The 27,174-nt window shown below is 47.0% G+C and overlaps 1 protein-coding gene across 3 annotated transcripts in view; it reads right to left on the reverse strand.

The window, feature by feature from the left end:
• Positions 1 to 27,174, reverse strand: part of LOC115076179 (myelin-associated glycoprotein-like) — an 81,283-nt gene that overhangs the window by 45,171 nt on the left and 8,938 nt on the right. For 2 of the 3 annotated variants that reach the window (XM_029577330.1, XM_029577328.1), the window contains exons 2-5: positions 11,620 to 11,698; positions 11,033 to 11,117; positions 9,039 to 9,386; positions 8,636 to 8,935 (exon numbers count right to left, since the gene is read on the reverse strand). In XM_029577330.1, the coding sequence (XP_029433190.1) occupies positions 8,636 to 8,935; positions 9,039 to 9,386; positions 11,033 to 11,078 (694 nt within the window). In that variant the 5' untranslated portion in view covers positions 11,079 to 11,117; positions 11,620 to 11,698. The remainder of the gene's footprint in view (positions 1 to 8,635; positions 8,936 to 9,038; positions 9,387 to 11,032; positions 11,118 to 11,619; positions 11,699 to 27,174) is intronic. The other variant, XM_029577329.1, reaches the window with a different exon arrangement.

Consider the following 27,174-nt stretch of genomic DNA (forward strand, 5'->3'; position numbering starts at 1 on the left):
ACTCCCTGGTAGGGACCAGGAAGTACCTGCCCCAGGGGGCGGAGCACTTGAGGAGACAGAGGCTAGGAAGAGCTTCACCACTGGAAGCCCACGGTCCCCCCAGGTGGAGCCCGTAGGGACCCGGACCGCTTGGACTTACGTGGGCCTTGCAGGGTCTCCTGGAGAGATGGTAGACAGGCATGCCCACAGACTGGAAAGGAGCGCGATTGGGTACGAGGCTGGAGGTCAGATGGAGCTAGGAAGACCAGAACAGCATAGGCGATGACAAGGCAAGGAACAGATGACAGATAATGTCCGTTAAAATATTTTATTAGGAGACTTCTTGATCCAATATAAAAACTGCCCGACTCAGGCCAAGTTTCGCCCCCCTCATGGGGGCTGCTTCATGGGCTGTGTAGGATAATCTTATGTACGCATGAGGATGATCTTATTGCCAATCAATTTTTCTGAAAGATTATGAATTGTAATTAAAAAACAGTGATTTTATTCCGGACTTCTGCCCGTAGTTTTATAGAGACAGAATTTGTCTATGCGCAGTTGTGCACACCGAAGCTGTCTAGCACTCAAGGCTGCCAATATCAAATCAAGCGTTTTGTCAGACTGCGTGCTGGCCTCCTTCTCTATGCCAGATGAATTATCTGGCATCTATTGTGTGTGTTGCCCTCACGGCTTTTTTAGATCGCCTACCTCCCTGTTTTATCAAGGCAAGGAACAGAGCCAGAATCAGGAGATGTGGTCAATCAGGCAGGGGTCATGATTCGGAAGTCAGTTCGGAGAGTGTCACCAAGGCAAAGGTCAAGTTCCGGAGGTCAGATGTGGTCATGGAACAGGCAGAGATCAGGTTCCAGCAGCAATCAGGCGAGGTCGTTGGACAGGCAGAGGTCAGGTGCCGGCAGTGGTCAGGTGAAGTCGTTGGACAGGTAGAGGTCAGATTCCGGCAGCGGTCAGGCAATACTGAAAAAGGCAAATTAGCAAGAAGCCAAGACAACTAGGGAGGGGACCAGTTGCAAAGGCAAGCTCTGGTTGTCAGAGCTTGTCTTAAATAGATTTGTGGAACTGATGTCATCAAGGGAGGCCCGGCAGCCCTAGCGCGTTGCGGCCCCTTTAAGTCTCGGGGAGAGGCGCGCACGCTAGGGAAGTCCCTGGCCAGAACGGGGCTCAGCAGCGGAGGAGCCACGTGCGAAGGCCCGGAGGTGGGTGGCGACGGCGTCCCCGCCATGCCGCGTAGCGGCAGAGGATTGCCCAGACCGCAGCGGAGGGGTGAGCTGGCCACGGGATTCATGGCCGGCCTTCGCAACACTCAGCGCACAATCAGGCTATGGAATCTGTTGCCAGAGGATGAGGTCAAGGCAACTAAGATAGTGAGGTTCAAAAGAGGATTGGACAAGTCCCTGAAGGAAAAGTCCATAAACCATTATTAGCCAAATAGGCTTGGGAAAGCCAGCATTTTATTCTAGGAGAGAAATAAATCAACTATTGGGGATCTGCCGGGTACCTGTGACCCGGACTGGCCACCGTTGGAGACAGGATGCTGGGCTCGGTAGACTTTGGTCTGACCCAGCAGGGCACTTCTTATGTCCTTATTTTGATTTTGAATAACAGCGCTGGTAAGGACATGGTCTGTTTGGAGTGCTTGCCTGGTGGGCAGGAAGAGCCCCTGTATGTACAAAACCCTATCAGCCTTGAAAAGTGAACTTTCCCCCCCTGTGCAGCTACCCCAGGACGGTCATCAGGGCCTTGCATGGTCCATGGCCCTCATCAGGATGGGGCCCACATATGAAAATATTGAAGTACAAAAAGTACAAAAATATCTACAATTTTCAAAAAGGTTCCTGCCTGCATTTCTGTACGTAGTGTAAATAACTTTTCTTTTGCACTCTTTTTGCAGGTATTGCAATACATTAAGGAGTTTGCCTTCTGCAGGCATTGTAAAGCAGCTAACTGTGGATTTCCCCCCCCCCCCTTATGTTTTCTAAGGAGAGGAGGGACTGTGCCTCTTTGGACTGTGCCACAGGAGTCTGTGAGCGTGTTTCGCGGTCACCGGCCCAGTGATTCCCCTTGGACGGGAATGTAATTGTACCTTACTGGTGTTCCGAAGTGATGGAATACTGCAGATAAACTCTCCGGGTCAAGACCCTGGGGGTTAGACCCAGCTAAGCACTCTCTGCATAGCTCAGAGGGAAAACAGATCCAGAGAAAGGAATGAAACAAAGGGGCTGTAGAGACAGAGGGGGGTACAGCCAACGTGGAACAGGGGAATCTGATCAAGTCTCCGAATTGGGCAGAGTGATGTTTTGGGGAGGTTTATGCTGAATAACACATTTGGAAACTCCATCATTGCTACTCTCAGGGGTGTGAGAACTATGGGAGCGTAAAGGAGTGGAATAGAAGCCAAGTCAGCAGCCCGGAGAGCACAGGAGGCTGATACAGCTTGTCCTAAGGAGGGCGTCCCAATGTTGTTACTCGTTGTCCAGAAGAAATAGGAAAGCTGGACCACCTTATCTTGAAGACCACAGGAGTAATGTAGAAATTAGAACACTTCTGCAGGTGGGTATCAATCCAGAATGTTTGTATCATAGTTCAAATGTTCAACCCAGAAACTGAGAACTGTGGCAATTCATTGTTTTCTGTTTAATTATGTTTTCATGTAAATAAAATATCAAAAAAAGGAAATGTTATATTCAATGTTATATTCAATAACTCTCTTGTTGCAATGCCACTTCCCAAAATAATTCTTCAATTTAGATATTTGGCCGCATCATCAAGCCTGACAGCGTGATCTCTGTGTATTCAAAGGAGAACCGCCCGGACCTCTAATCATATGCGGCAAACAGTCTTTATACTTTTTCTTTTTGTTTTCAATTTTTTCGATTTTTAACTGATGATTTATAATGATCGTTTTTTATAAAATGATGTATAAGAAGCTTCTTATACATCTAATCAGATGATTAGAGGTCTGGGCGGTTCTCCTTTGAATACACAGAGATCACGCTGTCAGGCTTGATGATGCGGCCAAATATCTAAATTGAAGAATTATTTTGGGAAGTGGCATTGCAACAAGAGTGTTATTGAATATAACATTTCCTTTTTTTGATATTTTTGGATTTTGTGGAAATTGTTCCTGTTCTTTTTCATTGCTTCATGTAAATAAAGCCAGACCAATTTTGGGAGCACCATTCCTGAGTTGTCTGCACTTATTAGAAGACAAGAGACAGTGATTTCATCTGCTACCTCAGAGAGGATTAGCACTGGTTTGTCAGTGAGCCCAGCTCCTAAATCTGGCCTAATGCCCTTTATTTGGGCTCTAAATGTTGTCACTTAACCTCTTCCTTTGGTTATGTTAAGGTTTTCCTATTACACAAGAGTTTGTCAGTGTCTCTCAGAGGCCTCTAAATAACTATCGGGCCGATACAGTAAAGTCTGCGGGAGAGTGGGTGAACGCCCACTCTCCCGGCGCGCGCACCGGCCACTTTCCTGTGCACGTGATTCAGTATTCAAATTAGGGTCGGCGGTAAAAATAGGTAAAAAGAAGCGCTAGGGATACTAGCGCGTCCCTAGCGCCTCTTTTTGGACAGGAGCGGTGGCTGTCAGTGGGTTTGACAGCCGACGCTCAATTTTGCCGGCATCAGATCTCAAACCCGCTGACAGCCATGGGTTCGGAAACCGGACGCCGGCAAAATTGAGCGTCTGGTTTTCAACCCGCGGGCCAACTTCAAATTTATTTTTTTTTTACTTTTTTTTTTTTTTACTTTTGGTTCCTCCAACATAATATCACCATGACATTAAGTCGGAGGGTGCACAGAAAAGCAGTTTTTACTGCTTTTCTGTGCACTTTCCCGGTGCCCGGAGAAATTAGTGCCACTGCCTACCTTTGGGCAGGCGCTAATTTCTGAAAGTAAAATGTGCGGCCTGGCTGCACATTTTACTTTCTGAATCGCGCGGGAATACCTAATAGCACCTGCAACGTGTATTTGCATGTTGCAGGTGCTATTAAGTTCGGGGGGGGGTCGGACGCGCGTTTTCGACCCCTTACTGAATAAGGGGTAACGCTAGCGCGTCGAAAACGCGCGTCCAATCGAGGGTTAACAGTGCGCTCTGCCGGAGTGCACTGTATGTGAGAGTGGACGCCCAGGCAAGTTGTGCTTGTGCTCAGAGTGGGCGTATATGATTTGCTCTGTGATTTCTCACTTGCTATTCTCTGCAATGAGACTTGGAAGAGTGGTTTCTGGTGCGCCTGCTGGTTTTACCCAGCATGGCCCTGCCAAGAAGGAAGTGAGCATGCCATCATTGGGCTCCTAGATAGAACCTTGGGGCACCCATGGGGGGGCACCCATGGACCACAGCATTCTGGGGTAAAACCTGAAGAACTTTGTGAAAGGATGTGAGTACAGACAACAAATTGTTTGCAGAGAGAATATTTAAGAACCTGATTAAGATCTGGAAGCTGTAAAAGTATAAGATAAGATATATATATATATATGTGTGTAAACTTAAAGGTGAATTTTAAAGGGATGTGCACGCCAAAGTCGGGAGATGTGAGCGCATGTAGGACAGGCACACGTCCACCGGATTTTAAAAGGCTCCTACATGTACAGGCATTTCTCGAGGGGCAAATATCTCACTCCAATTGAAAAAGGGCATGGTTTTGGGGGGGGGGGCATGGGCATTCCAGGGCAGGGCCACGAGATGTGCACGCAAATACTGACATGTCAATGTGCACGTATGTTATAAAATCGCCGCATCCCTTGGCTCGCACTGACGTACATGCATATATGTGTGCCTGTTTCAAAGTTATCGTCTTAGCTTAGCAGGGATGGATTGCAGGAAAATATTGGCCCAGGGAGTTTTTCAAAACCGTCCCATGGGGAATTGAATGCCCTCATGCACTTTCCCTGCAGCACATGTGTTAACAGCTCCCAAAAGCACGCCAAGTCAACCCTGGAACATGGCAGAATCAAGCCAAAATATCTCCAAAAGAAATTCCATCTTTCCTAAATAAATAAGAAGTCGAGCACATTCTAGACCAGGGGTAAGCAGAGTTGCAGCCCCTGTTCCATCCATGCAAATTGGTTGGGTCCCCTACACATCTGCTTGTATCTCTTATAGAGATACATCCTGTATTCCCGGTCTGGCTCTTGAACCAGTTGCAAGCAATGACACTGCCAGCCAGTGTCAGACACACACACATACTCAGTCACAAATAGATTTTTAGATTGCAGAAACTTTATTGACACATACACACTGACACACACAAAGACACATACTCTTCCTCAGAAACAAAGACACACCCACACATTGAGAGTGTGTGTGTGTATGTGACTGTGTCAGAGAATTGATATCCGGACACACACACTTTCTCTTGTGGAGCCAGCCAGGGCTGGTGCAAGGTTATTAGGCATCATAGGCGAATCTTACAGCCTTGCACACACTCCTGGTCCCACCTTCTCACAAACAATTAAATTATGCATTTATAGTAACAGATTTTACATGAAAAAGAATGTTCAGGGTTCTAAGGTAAAACTATCACTTACAGCATGTGCATTATTTACATGCACTGCTGCGGTATATAAACCTGAAAACTTTGCAAAAAGGACACCTACAGCCATATGGTATTAGGACAATTGTAAAGCATGTCAGCACTCAGAAAACTTTAAGCAAACTGAATTACAATATAGTAAACCTTCCATACAAAAACAGCATTAATTGCCAGCACTCAAACAGTAACAACCCTACCTAGAAAAAGACAACACTGCAAATATTACACCAGGCCCTAAAACACCAATAAACCTGATATTATGAAAATAGAACAAGCCAAGCTGTTATATGTCCCTGCACAGAAACTGTATGCTAGCAGAATACTTCACTTCAGTTACATAAGCAGAACACAGGCAGACCCTCACCAAATACAGAATAAAGAGACAATAAAATATAACTTGAAACATGGAAACACCATTCCTGATGAAACATCAAACAATAAAATCAAGAAATATAAACCATCAATCATAAGAGTAAAACCATACTCATAAAAAAAATACATATTTCAAAGCAGCTCATGAATAAACATACAACATTGTTTTTTTAAATTTTTCAAACAGCAGTAAAATATTTTAAAACAGCAGACACATCAAATAGTCAATAATTAAAATAAAGGCTAAAACATTCCCTGCTCCCCATACCTGGTACCTTTAGACTCCAGTCACCCTGAAATTGTCATGGATTAGTCAGGGATAGGAGGTATGCACAAACTTCCTCCTCTCTCTCATATATATAAACACACTCACACAAACTCTGGCTCTCACACATGCTCACTGATTTAAATAGTCCTCTTGCTCACACATATGCTCATTATCTCACTTGTTCTCTCTCACTTACACACATACTCAGTAGCTCACTTACTCTCACTCAAGCACATGCTCTGGAAACCATAGCAGTCTTACTGTATTAAGCAGTGCAACAATGGAAAAACGGAAACATCATCATTCCTCATAAAACATTAAGAAATAAAGTCAAGAAATATAAATCATTCATAATATTAAAATCATACTAATAAAAAGAATAAATATGTCAAGCAGGCAACAGCCATTGAGTATCCAGTAATTAAAATGACTCATACATTTTTTCTAATATTTCCCAAACACCAAATATTTCAAACAGCACACACATGAAAGAATACCCCAAAATTTAAAATAACAGGATTAAAAATCTCCAGCTTTCCAAACCTGGAATCTTTTGATTTTCAGCCACCCACAGATTGTTGTGAATTGGGGGAGGGGGGCCTAACAATTTTTATCCTCTCTCTCCCCCTCACACACACACATTGTCACACACACACACAGGCTCTCTCTCACTCACACACATGCAGTCTCATTCTCACAGGCTCTCACAGACACATGCAGGCTCTCTCAAACATATACAGACTCACACATACACAGGCTCTCGCTCTCATACACACACAGGCTCTGACACACACATGCAGGCTCTCTCCCCTCGCTCATGCAGCCTGTCTCATACGCACACAGGCAGTCTCTTACATACATGTAGGTTCTCTCTTTCTCACATACACATGCAGTCTCTTTCTCTCACACACAAGCATACACACATACAGCTTTCAGGCCTCCTAATTTCTTCTGGGCCTTGTCTCTAGCCGCGCTGCTCCTGGAAGGAGGCCACTTCTATTGTGCTGCTCCTGCTATGTGTGTGTGTGTTGGGGGGACTGTGCGACCTTGCAGGTCTTGGGCTACAGCAGGATGGGCTCTGCTATGGCCCCACAGGTATCTCTTTGGGTCGCGGCAGGATGGGCTCTGCCACAGCACCTCAGGTTTGTCTTCGGACTGCAGCAGCCCCTCTTCTTTTCTTTGGCTAGGAAGGGAAATTAGGGATTAGGGAAATACATTGTTGACATCTTCATCATCTGGACACATGGACTTGAAGCCCTTAAGGAATTCCACGTGGAATTTAACAAACTGCACCCCACCATCAACCTGAGCTTAGAATAGTCTACACAGCAAGTCCACTTTTTAAATGCCACTGTCCAATTTCATGAGGGACACAAAAGAACGACATTATACCAGAAACCCACTGATAGCCATACCACCAAGCCTATTGTCTACAGCCAAATCCTATAGTAAGTCGCATCTGTCTGATCCTTGGAGAGGCATTCCCATCTGAAGAAATTACAACAGATATGTTTGGGATTATAAAATCCACCCAATGAAGTAAGAACAGATCAACAGAGTCAGACAAATGCCCAGGAGCATTCTGCTACAGAATCATCCCCCCCCAAAAAATGGTTGTTACTTATAACTCCCAGTTGAAACCATCTACAACCCATCCTGGACAATGATTCCATCCTCTCACAGGCCTTGGCTGGCTTATCAACGGCCCCCCAACCTCAAATGGATACTCACCAGCAGCCACAAATTGTACAACAATGTCACCAGCTCAGGAACCAAACCCTGCCAGAAACCCTGATGCCAACTCTGTCCACATACTAACCCAGGCAACATCATCACAGGACCCAACAACATCAACTACAACATCCTGAGTTCATTAATCTGCTCTTCTTTTAATGTAATATACGTCACCACTTGCCAGCAATGTCCCTCTGCTGTCTACATAGAACAAAAACAATTCCTAAGGAAAAGAATAAATTTGCATATCTGTTAGCATTACCCTTGTGAACCCAGCAGCATGCATAAGTCATCAGACCTAGTAAATGGGTGTCAGTTAACACCCACATTAACACACATTAAACAAAGATATTAAAATTAACACTTGTAATACATAAGAATCCATATGTCACATGTTTATTTTTTGGGCAAAACTATGACTTTTAACCTTTCTAAAGACACCTCAACTATGTGTGAGGAGCAACAGGAAGTGTTCTAAAAGTGTGTCCACACAAACAGGGTACGTTCGCTATTAACAAATAGGCAGCTGGATGGACACACTGTAGGGAAGACAGACATTGTTGGAAGAAGATAGAAAAATAGATATGATACTGTCAGAAATAAACAGATAAATATTAAATATAGAGATGCTAGGTCCTGTAGTATAGAGATAATTATCAAAGATACCACAGACAGATCTAAGCTATGAACGAAAGGATGATTCTCTGCACAGTCGTGCCACTCACATATTATACTCAGTTTTTCTCCTGTCGTCCTGGCTCTTTGGCCACCGGGGTACCGCAGCTCACAGCTCACAGCCTTCCCATGGTGGCTAGCAGACACTAGGAATGCTTGCCTGGAGATTACCTCCCACTCCCCCTCTCCTAGTGGCCTGTGCTCCTCACGCACCAAGTCAAGCTGCGGATTCCACACCAGGGTGGGGGGATCCATGATGCACGTGTGCGTAGCCCTGCACGTGACGGTCATCAAGTCCCCTTCACTCATGTTCTTTCTGTAGCCCAAGAGTTGCGGGTCAGGGGGCGTCTCTGAGGGAGGAAAGAGAGGCAAAGAGAAGTCAGGGGAAGGATCCCATGCTAATTTGCCAATACAACCGTGGAAGTATCTTTTGGCAGCAGGGATGTTCCTCACCTTGGACTGTGACCTGGGCAGTGTTATGGAAGCTGTATTTGTCGAAGTTGTGAATTTCCACCCGGAATTTATATTCTGCCTCATCCTCGTTCTTCACGCTCTTGATCCACAAGGAGCAGTTTTTAAGTCCCAAGTCCCCAACCAAGTCTGCCCTGGCTTTGGTCTGTGAGTTGGCACTGTTGTACAGCACCACATCATCATTCTGGTACCAGGTGGCTGTAATATCACTCCCTGGTCTTCTTTGTCCGGGGTAGTTGAACACACAAGGAATGACCAGGCATGACTGCTTCAGAGCTATCAGGCTTCTGGGCATTTTAACTGTCCAGTCTGCATTGACAGGGAGGAAAGCTGAGGAGGCAAAAATACAGTGGATAAAAAAAATCAAGCACTCAGTTATTACATTGGCAGTGTATTAGCATCTTATTGCTGGGGATCTCTCACATCCCAGAAAACAAAGCCTGACTGTGTTTGCTCCATCTGCAAACCAGTAAAGGGGCTGGGGTTGGAGGTCTCTGAAAGAGTTCAGGGGACCAGTAGTACAGGGTCTAGGGTCAGAGGTTACTGAGAGAACTCAGGGGACCAGCAGTATGGGGGCTGGGGCTGGGGTCTCAGAGAGAGTTCAGGGGACCAGCAGTACAAGGTCTGGGATTAGGGTCTCAGAGAGAGTTCAGGGGACCAGTAGTCTAGGGTCAGAGGTTACTGAGAGAACTCAGGGGACCAGCAGTATGGGGGCTGGGGCTGGGGTCTCAGAGAGAGTTCAGGGGACCAGCAATACAGGGTCTGGGATTGGGGTCTCAGAGAGAGTTCAGGGGACCAGTAAAACAGGGTCTGGGGTCAGAGGTTACTGAGAGAACTCAGGGGACCAGTAGTACAGGGTCTAGGGTCAGAGGTTACTGAGAGAACTCAGGGGACCAGCAGTATGGGGGCTGGGGCTGGGGCTGGGGTCTCAGAGAGAGTTCAGGGGACCAGCAGTACAAGGTCTGGGATTGGGGTCTCAGAGAGAGTTCAGGGGACCAGTAGTCTAGGGTCAGAGGTTACTGAGAGAACTCAGGGGACCAGCAGTATGGGGGCTGGGGCTGGGGTCTCAGAGAGAGTTCAGGGGACCAGCAATACAGGGTCTGGGATTGGGGTCTCAGAGAGAGTTCAGGGGACCAGCAGTACAGGGTCTGGGATTGGGGTCTCAGAGAGAGTTCAGGGGACCAGTAATACAGGGTCTGGGGTCAGAGGTTACTGAGAGAACTCAGGGGACCAGTAGTTCAGGGTCTGGGATCAGAGGTTACTGAGAGAACTCAGGGGACCAGCAGTATGGGGGCTGGGTCAGAGGATACTGAGAGAACTCAGGGGACCAGTAGTACAGGGTCTGGGATCAGAGGTTACTGAGAGAACTCAGGGGACCAGCAGTATGGGGGCTGGGTCAGAGGTTACTGAGAGAACTCAGGGGACCAGTAGTACAGGGTCTGAGATTGGGGTCTCAGAGAGAGTTCAGGGGACCAGTAATACAGGGTCTGGGGTCAGAGGTTACTGAGAGAACTCAGGGGACCAGCAGTATGGGGGCTGGGTCAGAGGTTACTGAGAGAACTCAGGGGACCAGTAGTACAGGGTCTGGGATTGGGGTCTCAGAGAGAGTTCAGGGGACCAGTAATACAGGGTCTGGGGTCAGAGGTTACTGAGAGAACTCAGGGGACCAGTAGTACAGGGTCTGGGATCAGAGGTCACTGAGAGAACTCAGGGGACCTGTAGTGTGGGGGCTGGGCTTCAGGTCTGAGAGTCAGTTCGGGGGTCCAGCAGTACAGAGTCTGGGGTTGGGTTCTCAGAGAGAACTCAAGGGACCAGCATAAGAGGACTGAGTTTGTAGGGCTCTGAGTGAAATCAGAGACCAGCAGTATAGGGGCTGGGGTCAGGGGTCTCAGGAGAACTCAGACACAAGATGAGGGGTAGTGGGAGATGTTATTGGCCTATTTATAAAGTGGAAGATGAATATATTTGTACCATACCCGGAAGGCAGAGGTGTAAGAGGAAAACCCTGCATCCAATCGACATATCATCACTTCAGATGCAGCTTCTTCACCTGAGAAAAGACTGGTAAAGAAATCTGGCTGAGGAAGCTTAAAACAGAAAAAGAAGCAATCCCTTCCCGCAGGAATACATTATTTTTTTGTCTTTACAAGTCAGGGTTTGCATCTCAGCTGAGGCTCAGGCCAATGCTTAATGACAAAACCCACACAGGAGCTGCGCTGAAACGCGACTGACCCACGGGAGCCAGCGCCGGGCCCAAGCAGGCCAACGGCTCCGAGCAGCTCAAGAGAGCTCCAGGACTGGCAGTATCTGAGCACAAATGTTCTGCAGAGAGTACGGGCAGCTCTCTCCCTGGGTCTGGCCTTATCTTACCGCCTGCATTAGCTCACACGTGGGCTGCCGAGGGTTCATTCTGTGGTTAGGATATCCTGCAGGCTCTTCCTGATGTGTCATTCAGGGCTTCAGCCAACCTCTAAAACTAGGGCGTGAATGGCTGCTGAAACCTGGCCCCCCTTTTCCCTTTAGGTTACTATTTTAATCCTTAGATTCGTGAGAATGCTCTCACCTCTGGATGGGCCTTCCCAAAAATGACTGTTACCCAGCTCCTGCAGTCTTGCTCCTTCACTGGATGGTTTCTCACATTCCTGCAAAACCCAAGGTGCAGGCAATTAGAATAAAAAGGGATAAGGTGAAAGCAGAACATATTACCCGGGGGGGGGGGGGGGGGGGGGGGGGGGATCAGGGCATTCCTACACCATGACAGGCACACAGACATGTATTGGTTCTTTCATTTCTTATTTTAAATTTTGTTGTTTCATTTCTTTTTCTTTCTTTAAAAAAAACAACCCACAAAATAAAACAGAAAGTTGAGTCTGCAGCCACGAAGGAACTCCCTGTTCCTCTTACCCAACCCCGGACTCTCTACGCCTGCAGTCGAACATTTATTTATCAGATGCTGCTCCGTGAAGACATTTCCAACTATCAGGTAACAGGGTCCAGGTAGGGGCGGGAAAGAGGATGGAGTGCTTTGTTTTTTTATGTTTTTGATGGCAGTGACGCATTAATTAATGAAATTAAATGAGTGAAAACAAACTACATTTTTTTTTCTTTCACTTTCATTTAAAAACAAATGGAAACGAAACGGGAAATATTAAACTTTGCAGGGAAATGCAGATCCCTAGAAACCAGGAGGGTGTGACATGGCAGGGACAACTCTACGCGGGCTCTGCGTATCGGAGAGGGCTCACCCACCCTGGCAGTTCCTGGGCTGCTTCTTGTCACCACCCGTTAAGGTTTTCTGTAGCCTGCAGAATCGTTTTTAATCATGCATTTTTAACAAAGAACTAATCTGAATGCACACTCTCAGCAGGAGTGCTAAGCCAGCAAGGTAGTGCGATGCCTTGTGACATGTCACGATATAGCAGAACAGTGACTGCCGCGAGGAAGCTGCTCGCTGAAAGACCTCCAGGATGACCGGAGGTATCCCAGAACTTCCGGCCTTGAAGGACCATGGCGACCTGCAGCCATAACACCCTTTCTGGGCCAGCCCTGGCGAGCCATGGCGGCCTCCTGCTGTGGAGGCTGGGGATGAGGCATTCTGTAGCTGTGGGCTTCCTCATGAAATTATGCCTGGGCTGCTAGCCACAATATGACAGCCCTTCCTGGTGCCAATGCCCATACACAGCATGTTGGCACAGCGCAGAATTTTAAGGCTGGATGACTGGCTGGTGCTAGTGCCTCATAGTATCCCATTTACACAAGGTCCCTCAACACTGGCCCAACTAGCCAAGAACAGGATTAAACTAGTGAGTTATTTAAATTAATATTTGGGGATCAGATTTAGTAAAAAGTTCTAGCAACCATGATGGCAAAATCTGGATCCTTCCCATGCTCTCATAAATGGGATGAGGTGCACACAGTACTCCTGGGGGAATTCTGTGCACAAAAATTTAAAATTCTGCACAAGTCTGCATGCTTTATATTGGTCAAAATCACACAAACTACATCACAGTCTTTAAGTAATTAATTTAAAATGTGATCCTTTAAAAAGCTCTTACTTAAAGATGCAGTATTCAATCTTTTCAGCAGAATTTCCCTAGGTGTTCACTATAAGAATGTCTCTTCCACCTTCACTGCTGGCCAGACCCCTTTCACTTTGTACTCAGGCCCCAACTCCTCCACTCTCCACTTTATCTCCCCTCCCCCTCTAGGCCCTTTCATTATCTCCAGCCCCAAGGTTTGACCCCTCTTTCAGTACTACCCCCCTCTCACAGACTCCCTTTGCCCCTTTCTCTCACACACATACCATCACACAGCCCCTCATAAAGGCTCCCTATCTCTCTCTCTCTCAGACACACACACACACACAGTCTTTTTCACACACATATATCAGCTCCCAATCTCTCACACACATACCATCACACACCCCCTCATAAAGGCTCCCTGTCTCTCTCTTGCGCACTCACTCCCTTGCACAAGTTCCCTCTTTCTCTTGAACATACACCTTCACAGAGGCTCCCTATCTCTCTCTCTCAGACACACACACACACACACACACATCAGCTCCCAATCTCTCACACATATACCTACTCCCTCATAATCTCCTCATATAAGCTCCCTCTCTCTCTCTGTCTGGCAAACACATTGAAGCATTCGTGACCAACCCTTCGGACTAGTATCAGCATGGGATTTGCCATTCTCCTTCTGTCTCTCCATTGAGCTGACTGTGATTGGCTATCCCAGGGGCATAAGGCGGAGTTAGAGGAGTACAGAGTGTGGAGAGTTTGAGTTTGAGGTTGAGGAGTAAGGAGCCATTTTGTTTTCTCCCTGATGAGCTGGACCCACTAACCCAGTTTGGTGTTTTTCTTGCGTTTAGAGGAGATCACTTCTCAGTCACTCCCTGGCTGCCTCCTTTTTGTACAGAGTGAAGGTTTCTGTAGCTTTTGATAAGTTTTCTCGCTCTGGGGAACACCCTGAGCCTTGGCAAAGGAGTAACCACCACCAATCCTGAAATGCAAGGGCTGGAGATCTGAGAGCAGCCCCCTCTACTCCCTAGAGGAAGCAAGATCAGTGACAGCACTATCTAGCATGAGACTTTTTGGATGTTAAATTTTGGATTTTTGCCATTTTTTTTTTTTTGTGTGTGTGGAAGTTTTTTCCCCCACCCCTCTGCACAACCTGGTGAAGGAGACAGAGCGCTGTGAGCTGAACTGGAACATCTGGCCTCTCTCCCTGAGAGGTCCTTCAAGGTTGTACAATCAAGCCTTGGGAGACTCCCAATCAGATTTCCACCCCAAGGGATCGGGACACAGGCTGTGGGCTTCAGACTGGACTCAGGTAGGAGCTTTTCATGGTGTGGGCCCCCCCACTAGGATTCTCCCTGTGCTGGGATGTTGCACAGATGAATAGAAGTGGCAAGCTCCCTCCCAGGAGACAGCAGAACCCTTGTATGGCTGACGACTGCACAGACAGGGAGAATGCCACCTGCCAGCATCCGAGGCACTTGGAAGAGATACCTGATCTTTCCCAACTGCACAAGCTGTGCATCAATGTCACAGTAACTCCAGCGGAGCAGAGAGAACAGTGTGACGACGGCATCCCCGGCACCACTGGTGCTCTGGGTAAGGCATGGTGGAGGGTGGTGGTCTATGGCGTCGTCCCCTCCAGTACCTGGTAACGCTTTGAGAGATGGGCCCTCGAAACTGCACTGGAACCGGCTCACCTGCGAGTTCCACAGGGAACGACAGCAGGTGCTAAAAAGAAGGCGCTAGGGACAATAGTCCTTCCCTAGCGCCTCCTTTTTAGCGGAAACCCAGTAGAGGTGGCTGTCAGCGGGTTAAAAAAATCGACCCTCAATTTTCCGAGCATCAGTTTTCTGAACCCTCTAACAGCCATCGGTTAGGAAAATGGATGCCGTTAAAATTGAGCGTCTGTTCTCCTAACCTGACCAGCCGGCACATTTTTTTAATTAATGTTTTTTTTAAACTTTTTTTTTTTTTTACCCTTTTGTTTCTTCTGACTTAATATCGCTAGGATATTAAGTCAGAGGATTACAGAAAAGCTGTTTTTTCTGCTTTTCTGTACACCTTTTAGGGCTGCTCAAAAATTAATGCCTGCCCATGCAGATTGGCTGCACATTTTACTTTCAGTACCTCGGGTGAATAACAAATAGCCTCATCAACATGCATTTGCATGTGATGAGTGCTATTAGTTTCTGGGGCAGGGGTGGTTGGCCGTACATTTTTAACACGCTACACCCCTTACAGTATAAGGGGAAGTGGACACGTGTCGAAAGCGCGCATCCGAGGGCAACTTAAACAGTATGCTCGGCCGAGCGCACTTTACAGAATCGCCCTGAATGAAAGCTGCATGTCTGCTGGTAAGGAAGGCAGGCAGAGGTAAAGAAGAAGCTTCTTACTGGGACCCTTCACTATTGCCTCTTGTCGCCTTCTTCAGACTGCATTCCGTTGGTTACTCCTGCTTAGATGTGCCTGTATGTTACCCGCTCACTACTTTCATGGCCAACACATTATATAGTGTGCATGTACAGCGTGGGTGCTGTGAAGCCGAAATTGGAGTCATCATGATCCAACAGTTTATTTTCTGGACAATTATTTTGGTAAGGAGTGCAGTGGTGTGTGTGACCAGATACATTTGTAGCTTACACATTTAACCTAATACAATGTGTACTTGCTGAGTGTTGCTACACAATGTCAGTTGCTGGGTCACAAGTAGGGATGAGGAGTGAGGAAATACCATCTGCTCTATAATGTCCACGGCCAACCACCAGAGGGCCTAGAGGGGTGCTGCTGGTGCTGGGGACCAAGCTGACTTCAACACTCTGGCTCCCACACCTGTATTAGCATAGCTAATACGTGTAAGGTAAGGATGAGCTTACAGCTAGCACCCAGATCTCAAAGGCAGGACACTACAGGAATGTGGAAGTCTTCCTGGTCCACTGCACCAGCATCACCTCTCTACACCCTGTACTCTGCAACTGTGCACATTGTGTACTACACACTATTACTCACTCCTCCTTCCTACTTGTCACACAACAGATGAAATGTTTTTGAAGAGTCATCAAGTGCACAACATAGTGGCAGTGAAAGTTTGGTTACTGTAGAAGTGAAGTTCGTACAGTGTTTAGGAATGTTGCGCCCGTCGGTCGCAGACGGCTGCAACCTTTGCTGCTCACCTCTTTTTGCCCTGCAGCTCTGATTCTGACAAAGATGGCCACCACTGCCTCTGCAAGCCGACCTTCCTGGCGTGAGCGATCCCGGTCGCCATCTTGAATCTGGTGTGACTTAGGGCAGGTGCGCGCGCCTGCTCCTGTCTTATCCACATCATGGCGGGAACCTCGGGGGCATCCCCTCCGCATGACATCACCTGCCTACGTGTATTTAAACCTTCCGGACCTTCCTACCTATGAGTTAGCAAGGATTTCCGTCTTGCTTAATTCTGCTACTCAGAGATGCTTCGCCTCGCTGTTCCTGCGTTCCAGACTGAGTGACTCAGGTACCCGCTCTTCGGGTGCCTTGCTGCACTCAGGGCTTTCCGCTCCTCGGAGAGCCTTCTCTGTGAGTCTCACATTCTCCAGCCTAAGTGAGCACCTCTTGCTGCTACTACGAACGGACCCTCCAGTGTTCCCGTGCATCAGGTCTCCACTACGACTACAACAGTAGCTCTTCTGCTACACTTTGGAGTGAGTACAAGATATGCTCTACTCTCCTCCTTTCTTCACGCTGTGTGGATCTTCAGGTTACCCTGCTCTGTGGACCACTACCGGATCCATACTGCCTTATGCCTACTTCCAATACCAGCCTTCGGCCTACCCCGCGCTGCAGACCACTACCGGAAATACCTTGCACAAGAACTACCAGGAGGAAGTATTCCCCGGGTGTTACGACTGTTGCTGCCCGACGTCTCCACTCTGCCCGCCTTACCTTTTTTGCGACTCCTCCCGCGGTTGATGGACGTCTGGCTACCACGGTGTCTGCTTGCCGTCCTCTCTGGCGTCCCCGGTCCGGCTTGGACGCTGCATCCCACCATGTTGTCCAGGTACCATAGGGCACGCGCTATGCGGCCCTGCTTCTTATTCTCTCTTTGGTGCGAACCTCAGGGGCGTCCCCCTGTGATGATGTACAAGATATGATGTACAAGAGGTGATGTTTCGACTAACATCGGTATAGAAGACTTTTAAATAAATAAATAAATGATGTCACGCATCCCAGATACAAAAGCCTACAAGTTTTGCTAGTTAATCGAGTTAGCAAGGGAATCCTTACGGATGGGATTCACTCTCTGTACCTAGCTACTCTGCCTCTGCAACTTTTGGACTTTATCCTAACGGGGTACCCGCTCCTCAGGAGCCTCTCTCATTTCTTGCAGGTCGCTATCAGGAACCGGTACTCGCTCCTCGAGGGCCCATGTTCCCTGACTCGCTGCCTGAGCTTATCGCTTCTGCAAGGAAGAAACCACTGCCTACATCATCAGTGAGACACCAGCTTTATTTCCTCAGAGCTGTTCCCTGGAACCAGGTACTCGCTCCTCGAGGGCCTGCCTCTATTCCAGCTTCTGTGTCACCTTCCAGGAGAAACCGCTGTGTGAGTAACTTTACCAACGAGGCTCTATACCAGAACTCTGTGTATGCTCCACTGTACTCACTATCTCAGTTTTCTCCACTACAGCACAGCCATAGAGGGAATCGCTGTTCCAGTATCCTGAGGAACCCTAAGCCCAGCCGGGCTTCATCTCTACTCACTACTGCCACCTCTGATGGCTTCTCAAATCTGTCTAATAAAAGATATAACTCTGTGTTGTGTGTCCCAAAGCTGAGCCTGACCTGTGGCCCCTCACGGGACTTCCCGTGAGGGGCCACTGTGAGGGGCATGGATCTGGTATTGGAAGTAGGCATAAGGCAGCATGGATGACACAGTGTCCAAGGGTCCACCCAAAACCTTACAAACAATAACAGATTGCTAACTCCATGGATCTGGCACAGCTCAATGCCTTGCAGGCCAATCCGGGCCTGGCCCTGCGCATTCTGAACAGCAAGACACATTGGAGAAATTCACTTCAGCGTTCCATCAGCTGCACGCACAGAAGACTCAAGGTGTTACTTCCAGTAATGAAGGTCAGTTACCTGAAGTAATTTTAAAGACTACAGTACCGCTGGCTGTTCCAGTTCATTTCTCGGGAGAGATTCAGAGAACCAGGGGCTTTCTAAACCAGTGCTGCATGCATTTTGCATTACAGCCGTCTCACTTCCCCACAGCTTTTGCCAAGACTACTTACATTCTATCTTATCTTGATGGAAGGGCCTTGTCTTGGGCCTCAACACTGTGGGAACGCAAGGATCCTATTTTGCAGGATATTGATGGATTTCTGGACTTATTTAAATCAGACCTCGGTAGTCGATACAAGGTAGTCGATTTAAATCGTTCAGACCTCGGTAGTTGATACAAGGACGTAAGGTACTGTCCTTCTTCCCCACAAAGAAGAAGCCTGCATTGGCTGGAGACTTCGATGGTCTAATTAAACCCCTTCTGTAAATTCTCCTCGATATATTCAGACATAGCCTTGTTCTCAATCAATGAGAGTGGATAGACACATCCTTTAGGAGGTTCAGTATTGGGTTTCAGTAGATGCGTATTGAGGTGGCAGTCCCGGCATCACTGGAGTTGTAGGCATGCAGCTGACAGGAGCAATCTCCTTAAGGCATTTTCCATGACAACCTGGGCCCCAGCGGGAGAGTTCCAAGGAAGCCCAGTCAAATTGGGGTTGGTGCGACTGCAACCAGGGTAACCCCAGAACGATAGGGTGCATGGCCTTCTCTAACACAAAGAAGGGAATTGACACTGTATGGAGAACTCCGTTGCGAAGGCAGACATAACTTACAAGGAAAAATGTGTCTTACCTACAAGCCAACCATCACCATACAGGCCACAGCCTCAAAATTGTCAAAGAGGCCCAATTGCCTAAGTATAAAGGAATCGTGCTCGGCGCCCAGGTACCTGGCCACCACGACCAGGATGTACATTCCAGCATCATAGTCCACTTGGACGTTGATGGAGTGGAAGAGCTTTCTGTTGCGGTACATCTCCTCCCTCTGATGGAGTGAAATGATGGCTACGTGAATGCAGTCGATAGCTACAACAACATTTGGAAACTGTGCGAAGGCATAGAAATCTTTCTACAAGTCCATCAACTCCTGACGGTCACGAAGAAATTTGATGTAGCGATTAATGCAGTCAGTGACTGCTTCGATGACCTGGTCGAGACAGCATGAGAAAGTGGTTTGGTACATCTCCCCCACGACCCCTACTGTGGTTTGGAAGGAGTTGCTTGGAGGGCAGCCAAGAGTTTGGTGAGGCTGGGGACAGCGTGGGACCTTTGGGTGCTGGATCCAGATCCCCTCAGATGTGTTCATATAATTCCTGGATTGCTCAAGAGCTGAGGCGATACCTGCTAACCCCAAAGTCCTCTGGCATGTCCAGCAAGAAAGTGCATGGTGGAAATATATCTTCCCTGTATCTCCAGTGCTGTGGCTGCCTGCGTGCCGGACGCTTGAGCAGGCCCTGAGGTGGCGGTACCACAACCTTTGCCTGTGGTGCTGGTACTTCCATGAAACATCTTGGAAGTGGCCTTGGCTGCTGTTCACGTTCTTCTTCTTCCAAGTGTTCTCATCTGCGGTGAGCCTGGCGAGGCATCATGTATGCCTCTACAAGTACACTTGACACAAACAAAATGGCTTTAGTAGAGTTGACCTTGTAAAAACAGGCATTTTTATTGGTCCAGAAAGGCATGGTAGGTGTGTGTGTCATGTTTGGAGTTTTTTTCGCATGCAATACGCGTCGCAATAATTCTGCGCTACACGATACCGGGTGCGATAATTCTTTATTTGCCCATAACACCAAGAAAAAAAGGTGTAGTTATTTGCCACGATAAAAACTCACGATAAGGTGCGAAAGGGATCGCAGGAAGCACTAACCAGCCCTATTTTACATTTATCCCCACCCTCACTCTGCCCACTTTAATGTTAATGTGAAATTTGCATTCGCAATTTGCAATATGCTGTTTATCGCAGACGTTACGGCATTACAGCGTGTGATAATGTCATAACGCATGCAATAATGGCCTATCACAAATTGATGAATGACCTGTTAGCTAGGTGCTGTTCTGGGCGACCGATCGGCCAGCATCGCTAGGAGCTTTTATCGGCATTGGAGCAGCCAGATTTGCGACCAGCTCAGCGCCTAGCTCAGCAGCCGAACAGCCAGATACACGGCCAGAAAAGCACCTAGCTCAGCACCTGAGTGACAACATTTGCTAGATGCCTTTTTGGGTGCCAGAGCATCCATATTCGCTCCCGGCTGAGTGCCTATGATGGCACCTGAGCATCCAGATTGGTTCCCAACTGAGCATGCCAGTGTGTATTAGCATCCATGAAAATATTTGCCATGTTTTCTTCAGCACAGTTATTTGAAATATTAAACTACTTTCCAGGGTCATACTTTCACTTAATAGGGAGGACCTGTTCGTTTGCTCGCTTTTATATGCGGATTATCAGCGTGGGTTTTGAGCACAGATGCGGCCGCTTATTACATAGGCCTTTACCGCGCTTAGGTATGCACATTTCTCCTTATGTGTGCGGATTGCTGCACGCAAATCATTTGAATAATTTATGTTTTCTACATCCCGCGGAAGCAGCTTCTTCACCTGCACGCTGTGTCAAAACCCGCACTCATAACTACCACCTCTTTTGGCGCGGGTCTTACTACATGAGCCCCATTGGGTGTAGGCTTGGCTCTCAGAAAGCCATGAGTACAAATGCTCCCATTATGGCTCAAGGCTTTGTCTAGCCAGGCCTACTGCTCGATAGTGAACTTTTTAATATGGCTCAATGAACGGGCACGGGTGAGTATTGATGTGTTGCAACTAGATCGGAAGTTTGATGGGGTTACCCTCCCAGATTTACAGCTTTATAATGCTGCTTGTCTTTCATGTCACTTGCAAGAATGGACATCTCAGCGTCCTAAATTTGATGTGGAGAGTCTCATGTCCGATTGGTCTGCCCCCCTACTCGCTGGTCAACCTGGTTCATTTTAGCCCTAGTAAATTACTATCTTTCAAAAGTTTCTGCATTCTGGCTCATGGCCCTACGCAAAGCCTGGCTCTGGTGGTGGAGACTGGGAGCTCGAAGCGCATCTGTCTCTCCATTCTTGACATTCACAGGCAGTCCAGATTTTTCACCTGGTATGGGCAGTTCTGTTTTTCAGACCTGGGCTGTGAAAGGGCTTCGTAATCTGGCTCATTTGGTGGATTCTGACTCTTCCTGTTTGCGCAGTTGTGGGAGCATCGGGGTTTACCGAAGCATCATTTTTTTGCCTGTTTACAGGCCCGTCAATTCTGCCTTACTCTCTCTGGGGCAATCTCTCTCACGTTGGCCCCCACAGAGGATGAGGAAAGCTTTTTAGAGACCCTGCCCAAGTTTAACAAGATTGCTATCCGGTCGTGGCAGCTCATTTCTGCTTTACCCACTCCTCACACAACCGGTTTAGCTGAAAAATGGAGTGCAGATTTTGGCATTGAAGTCTCCCTGGACTTGCTATCCCGTGCATTCTTGGTGATTCCTAAACACTATTTGGCTGTTGTCATGAGAGAAATTCAGTTTAAGATCCTGCATAGAACATATATCACCAATGTACGGGGGGGGGGGGGGGGGGGGTTCTGATGAAACTGGGATTCTGATACACGTCTGAAATGCAAAGCGGCCCCAGGAGACTTCTGTGACATGTTTACAGGCTGTCATAAACTCCAATCTTTTTGGAGCCAGATTGTGGCTTACTCGGATAAGTTGTTGAGTTGTTCTGTTTCCTGGTCGGGGGATTTCTGTATACTTTTGTTTCTGGGACTAAGAGTGTTCGATCCCTCAAGGGGCTAGAAAATTTCTCGCTGTGGCTACCCTCCTTGCTAAAAAGGTCATTTTAATACCTTGGAAATTGAAAGAGGTATCTTCATTTGTTCAATGGAAAGAGCCGATGCTCCACACTGCGCAGATAGAATTACTTCGGAAAAAAGACATAGCCAATGAGAAATTGTTCATTTTTCTGAAGGGTTACTTTTGCTTTGGGATAAAGTAATCTTAGCCCAGTGATATATATCCCTTGTTTTGAGCATTCCTGTGCTCCGTGTGCTATATCAAGTGGTGGGCTGGCCTTGGCTGCTGTGTGTCTATGGATTTTTGAGTGTGTGTGTGTTCGAGTGATTTGTTTGCAGGGGATGTCCTCTTTTTGTGGACTGGGGGAAATGTTATAAAAAAAATGGGTTATACTGTTTGTGCTAGTGGCTAAAAAGATTGTCACGATTGCTTTTGACATTATCGCATCTTGCTTTTGTAATACATGACCCAATAAAGACAAATTAAAAGAAAAACGAAAGCCATGAGTATACCGAATAACAATAACAATACTGTAAACCTCCCATGCCAGAACAGCACTAGCTGCCAAGACTCAAACAGTGACAAGCCTACCTATGAAAAGGCAACACTGCACACCAGGACTTTAAACACCAATACACCTCCTATTAGGAAAACAGAACAAGCCAAGCAGCTATAGACCCCTATATAGAAACTACAGGCTAGCAGAATATCTCACCTCAGTCACACATTCAGAACACAGGCAGATCCTCACCAAATACAGAATAAAGAGACCATAAATGTGCAGACAAAAACTGAACTAGAACCCGCAAGCGGTATAAAAGTATTGCAAAAATATAAATATATAAAATATAAGTTAAACCCTGTATGCAGTGCAACAATTGAAAAACAGAAGCATTAACTCCAAATAAAATAAAATCAAGAAATATAAAACATCAATCACAATAGTAAACCATACTAATACAAATATTTAAAACATCTGATGAATAAAATAACATCAAATAATTAAAATAAGGATAAAAAAATTTAAACTTTAAAAATTTCCCAAAATCCAATAACATTTTTCAAAACAAGACATCAAATAATACTCAGTAATTAAAATTAATAAGGATAAAACATTTCCAGCTCTTTATACCTGGGAACTTTTGATTTCCAGTCACCTTGAGATTGCCATGAATTAGTGAAGGGTGGTGGGGAGGAGGGGGTGCACAAACTTTCTCCTCTCTCTCTCAAACACACACACACACACACACACACGCACATAGACACATGCTCACACACACACACACACATATAGACACATGCTCACACACACCTACCCTTTTCCCCTCTTTTCTTCTTTCCCTACTTCCACCTCACATCCCCTTCCTTCCCCTTCTCCTGCAGTCCTTCACCTCTCTTCCCTTCCCACTAACATCTTTTCTGTCACTCACGCCCTCCCTCCCAATCACTTCCCTTTCCTTTCACTCACATCTTCTCCTTCCCTACCACTCACCTCCTACCCCTTCCTTCTCCTCTCAGTTACCTCCCTTTCCTCACTCACAGCTCTTCCCTCCCATCTCCACTCCCTTCCCTCCCAGTCACTCATCTCCCCTTCCCACTTACCTCTTTCTTCTCAATTATCCCCTTCCCTTCCCTCTCAATCATAACCCCTTTCCCTTCCCACTCACTTCCCTTTCCTCTCACTCACTCACTCCCCTTCCCTCCCATCCCTCACTGTCACCTTTCTTCACCTCTGTCCCCTTTTCTAACTTCCCATTTGATTTCCACAACCCCCGGATTGTTTTCTTTTTCCTGCTCGCTGGGTGTGGGAACCTCGCCAGCGAGTCACCATTGGGCCCACCGCATGGTCTTTATAGAGCATCGCCACGAGCCCTCTTCTTGCTGGTGGGGTGTGATACACAGAACACGGGGAGCCTATTGCTTTTTATCTAACTCCTGCTGCTTGTCTGGCTTTTCAATACAGGCCAAAAGGCAGTGATGTGGCAGCTGCGGGGGTGTTTCAGGGGGCAATTGCTGTCACCCTAAAATTATGCTGCCTGAGGCAGCCATTTCACCCTGCCTAATTTATAGAATCGCCCCTGGGTGCACATGCTTGTGAGACTGCATATGTTCCTTCTTCCAAGACAACATTGGCCACATCTGGCAAACATCTGGTCACACCTGGAAAAAGGATTGGCAGTTTCAAAAGCTTGGGTACGTCAGTTTTGGCTGATTCTTATAGTGAGTGGTGCTATGATGAGGTTCAGCCTTATATTTAGTGTGATTAAGCAGAGTTTGGGGGATGAAGATTGCGGACATCGAAAGAAAACAGAAATTGGATTAAATTGTATAATGTAGTTAATGAATTGCGGGGTTTATAAAAAAAAAAAAATCTCCATCTCTCTTTCTCTCTCTGTGTCTGTCTCTGTTCCCTTTATAAGCCCTGACTCAGCGGACGCTGAGAAGGTTAACCTGCATCTGGTAGCCTTCAGGGACTTCAATGTTGTGGGTGGGGGAGGTAGAGGGGAGATTATTGATCAGTTCTCTTTGTTTTTCACGTTGATCAATAGGCAGCCTGCGTGTATAGCACCATCAGCATTCTGCTCCTACAACTGACAATGTATTAAGGCCTGGGAGGAACCAGCAAACACAGCAGAGGATGGAATGCAGCACAGGCAACCACCAGAGACAGAACCAAACCCAGGGGTTGGAGAAGTGACTCTATGTCTCATGTCAGCTAATTGTCTGAGGGCATCAGCTACGGAAAGAAGAAGATATTCTGAGTTCTGCTTTCCACTCTCACTCGGCAGTAGCAGGATATTCATGGTAAGGGACAGGGTAAACTGCTCAAACTTTTGATAATGGCGTTTTATCACTTGGAGACGGTCCACGAAACGCAAACCTCCAAATTTGGCATTCTTTCCAAGGAAAACCAAAGAACTGTGAGATTCTGACTTTTGGGGGTGCAAATCTTAGCCTGAAGTGAAGCTCATGGTTTGCAATCAATAGGAGGACCTCCGTTGCTGTATTGATTTCCACTGTCTGTGTGTTTGCACTTGTGATCTGCTCAATTGCTAAAAGAATTTCCCTAAATGGGAAAAGAATTAAACAGAACCCATAGATTATTTTCAGATTACTGCAGGATTTTAGAAATCAAGGGAAGGCGTGCACCAGGGACTGCAGGATAACCTCAACACTGGGATTTACTGTTGGGGTCTGTTATTTATTTCATTTAAAAAAAAAAAAATGTAAGCTTTTCTATACCGCCTATACAGTATGCAGGTCTCAGCGGTTTACAAGATTTACCGTACATAAATAGATTCTGACATATAAAAACAGTCATAAAGGAGCATAAAAAAATACAGAAAATTAGTAAAACTATATAAAATGAATAAACAAACATACAATAACATGCAACTTGAAATTAGATGGTAGACAGGAAGAAAGTGACTGTCATGGCTGAGGTTCAGTGAAAACTAGTGAACAAAGGTAAGTTTTTATGGCCTTTTAAAAATCTTCTGTGTTTGTGAGAAGTCGTATGGAATTTGGTAATGAGTTCCACAGTGTGGGGCCTACCACAGAGAAAGTGCGTTTACGGGTAAAGTCTAACCTTGCTATTTTGATATTTAGTACCTGTAGTGAGTTTTAATCAAGCGATAAATCCCTGTTGTGTGCGGTGGGTCAAAGTAGCATACGAAGTTCAGCTGGCACAGGTTTGGCATCGCTCCTGCCCCCACTAGACCCCAGGGATAATACGGTAAGCCTTGGGGGCCATTTTGGGAGAGGTGGAAGGGGTGGGAGCACTAGACTCCAGGGAGTTTTTATACTGGGTAGTGGGGGGGGGACGGGGAAGTGAAAACAAAACATCTGGAGATTTCCAAAATTTTTGGATGAGCCAATTTTCCGTTTGTTTCTTTCGTAATGGACCAGACAAATACACATACCTAGCAAATAGGGACCGGCAATTTACTTTTTCAAATAGTACTGGGATGAGGGGACACTTCATGAAATTAATAAATGGGAGAACTGCAGTGCACAATTAAACTGTGGAATTTGCTGACAGAGGATGTGGTGAAGGTAGTTAGCACAGAAACAGAGAAATGACGAAAGAAAAAGACCAAACGGTCCATCCAGTCTGCCCAGCAAGCTTTCGCACTTTTTTTTCCCTCATACTTATCTGTTACTCTTGGCCCTTAGTAACATTTTTGTTCTATTTCCCTTCCACCCCCGCCATTAATGTAGAGAGCAGTGTTGGAGCTGCATCTAAGTGAAATATCTAGCTTAATTAGTTAGGGATATTAACCGCCGCAATAAGCAAGCTACACCCATGCTTATTTGTTTACTCAGATTACGTAATTCAGTCCTTGGTTGTTGTCTGTATAGATCCTCTTTTCTTCATTCCCCCTGCCGTTGAAGCAGAGAGCTATGCTGGATATTAGAGATGTGAATCGTGTGATCGATCATCTTAACGATCGATTTCGGCTGGGGGGGGAGGGAATCGGATCGTCGCGGTTTTGTTTTTTTAAATATCGTGAAAATCGTAAATCGGGGGAGGGCGGGAAAACCGGCACACTAAAACATCCCTAAAACCCACCCTGACCCTTTAAAATAAATCCCCCACCCTCCCGAACCCCCCCTCAAATGCCTTAAATTACCTGGGGTCCAGTGGGGGGGGGGGGGGTCCCGGTGTGATCTTTTACTCTTGGGCCTCCGGTGCGTTGTAGAAATGGCGCCGGCGCTGGACCCCCAGCCGGCGCTGGACCCCCAGCCATTTTGTTTTTTGTCCCCCGACGTCAGGAGCGTAGGAGATCGCTCCCGGACCCCCGCTGGACCCCCAGGGACTTTTGGCCAGCTTGGGGGGGGGCCTCCTGACCCCCACAAGACTTGCCAAAAGTCCAGGGGGGTCCGGAACGATCTCCTACGCTCCTGACGTCGGGGGACAAAAACCAAAATGGAGGCCCAAGAGTAAAAGATCACACCGGGACCCCCCCCACTGGACCCCAGGTAATTTAAGTCATTTGAGGGGGGGTTCGGGAGGGTGGGGGATTTATTTTAAAGGGTCGGGGTAGGTTTTAGGGTTGTTTTAGTGTGCCGGTTTTCCCGCCCTCCCCCTTCCCCTCCCCCTTCCCCCGATTTACGATTTTTGACGATAAATCGGGGGAATTCCTATTAAATATCGCCTCTAACGATTTTTGACGATTT

Source organism: Rhinatrema bivittatum, chromosome 14, assembly GCF_901001135.1.
Source record: "Rhinatrema bivittatum chromosome 14, aRhiBiv1.1, whole genome shotgun sequence".
NCBI classification, from domain to species: Eukaryota; Metazoa; Chordata; class Amphibia; order Gymnophiona; family Rhinatrematidae; genus Rhinatrema; species Rhinatrema bivittatum.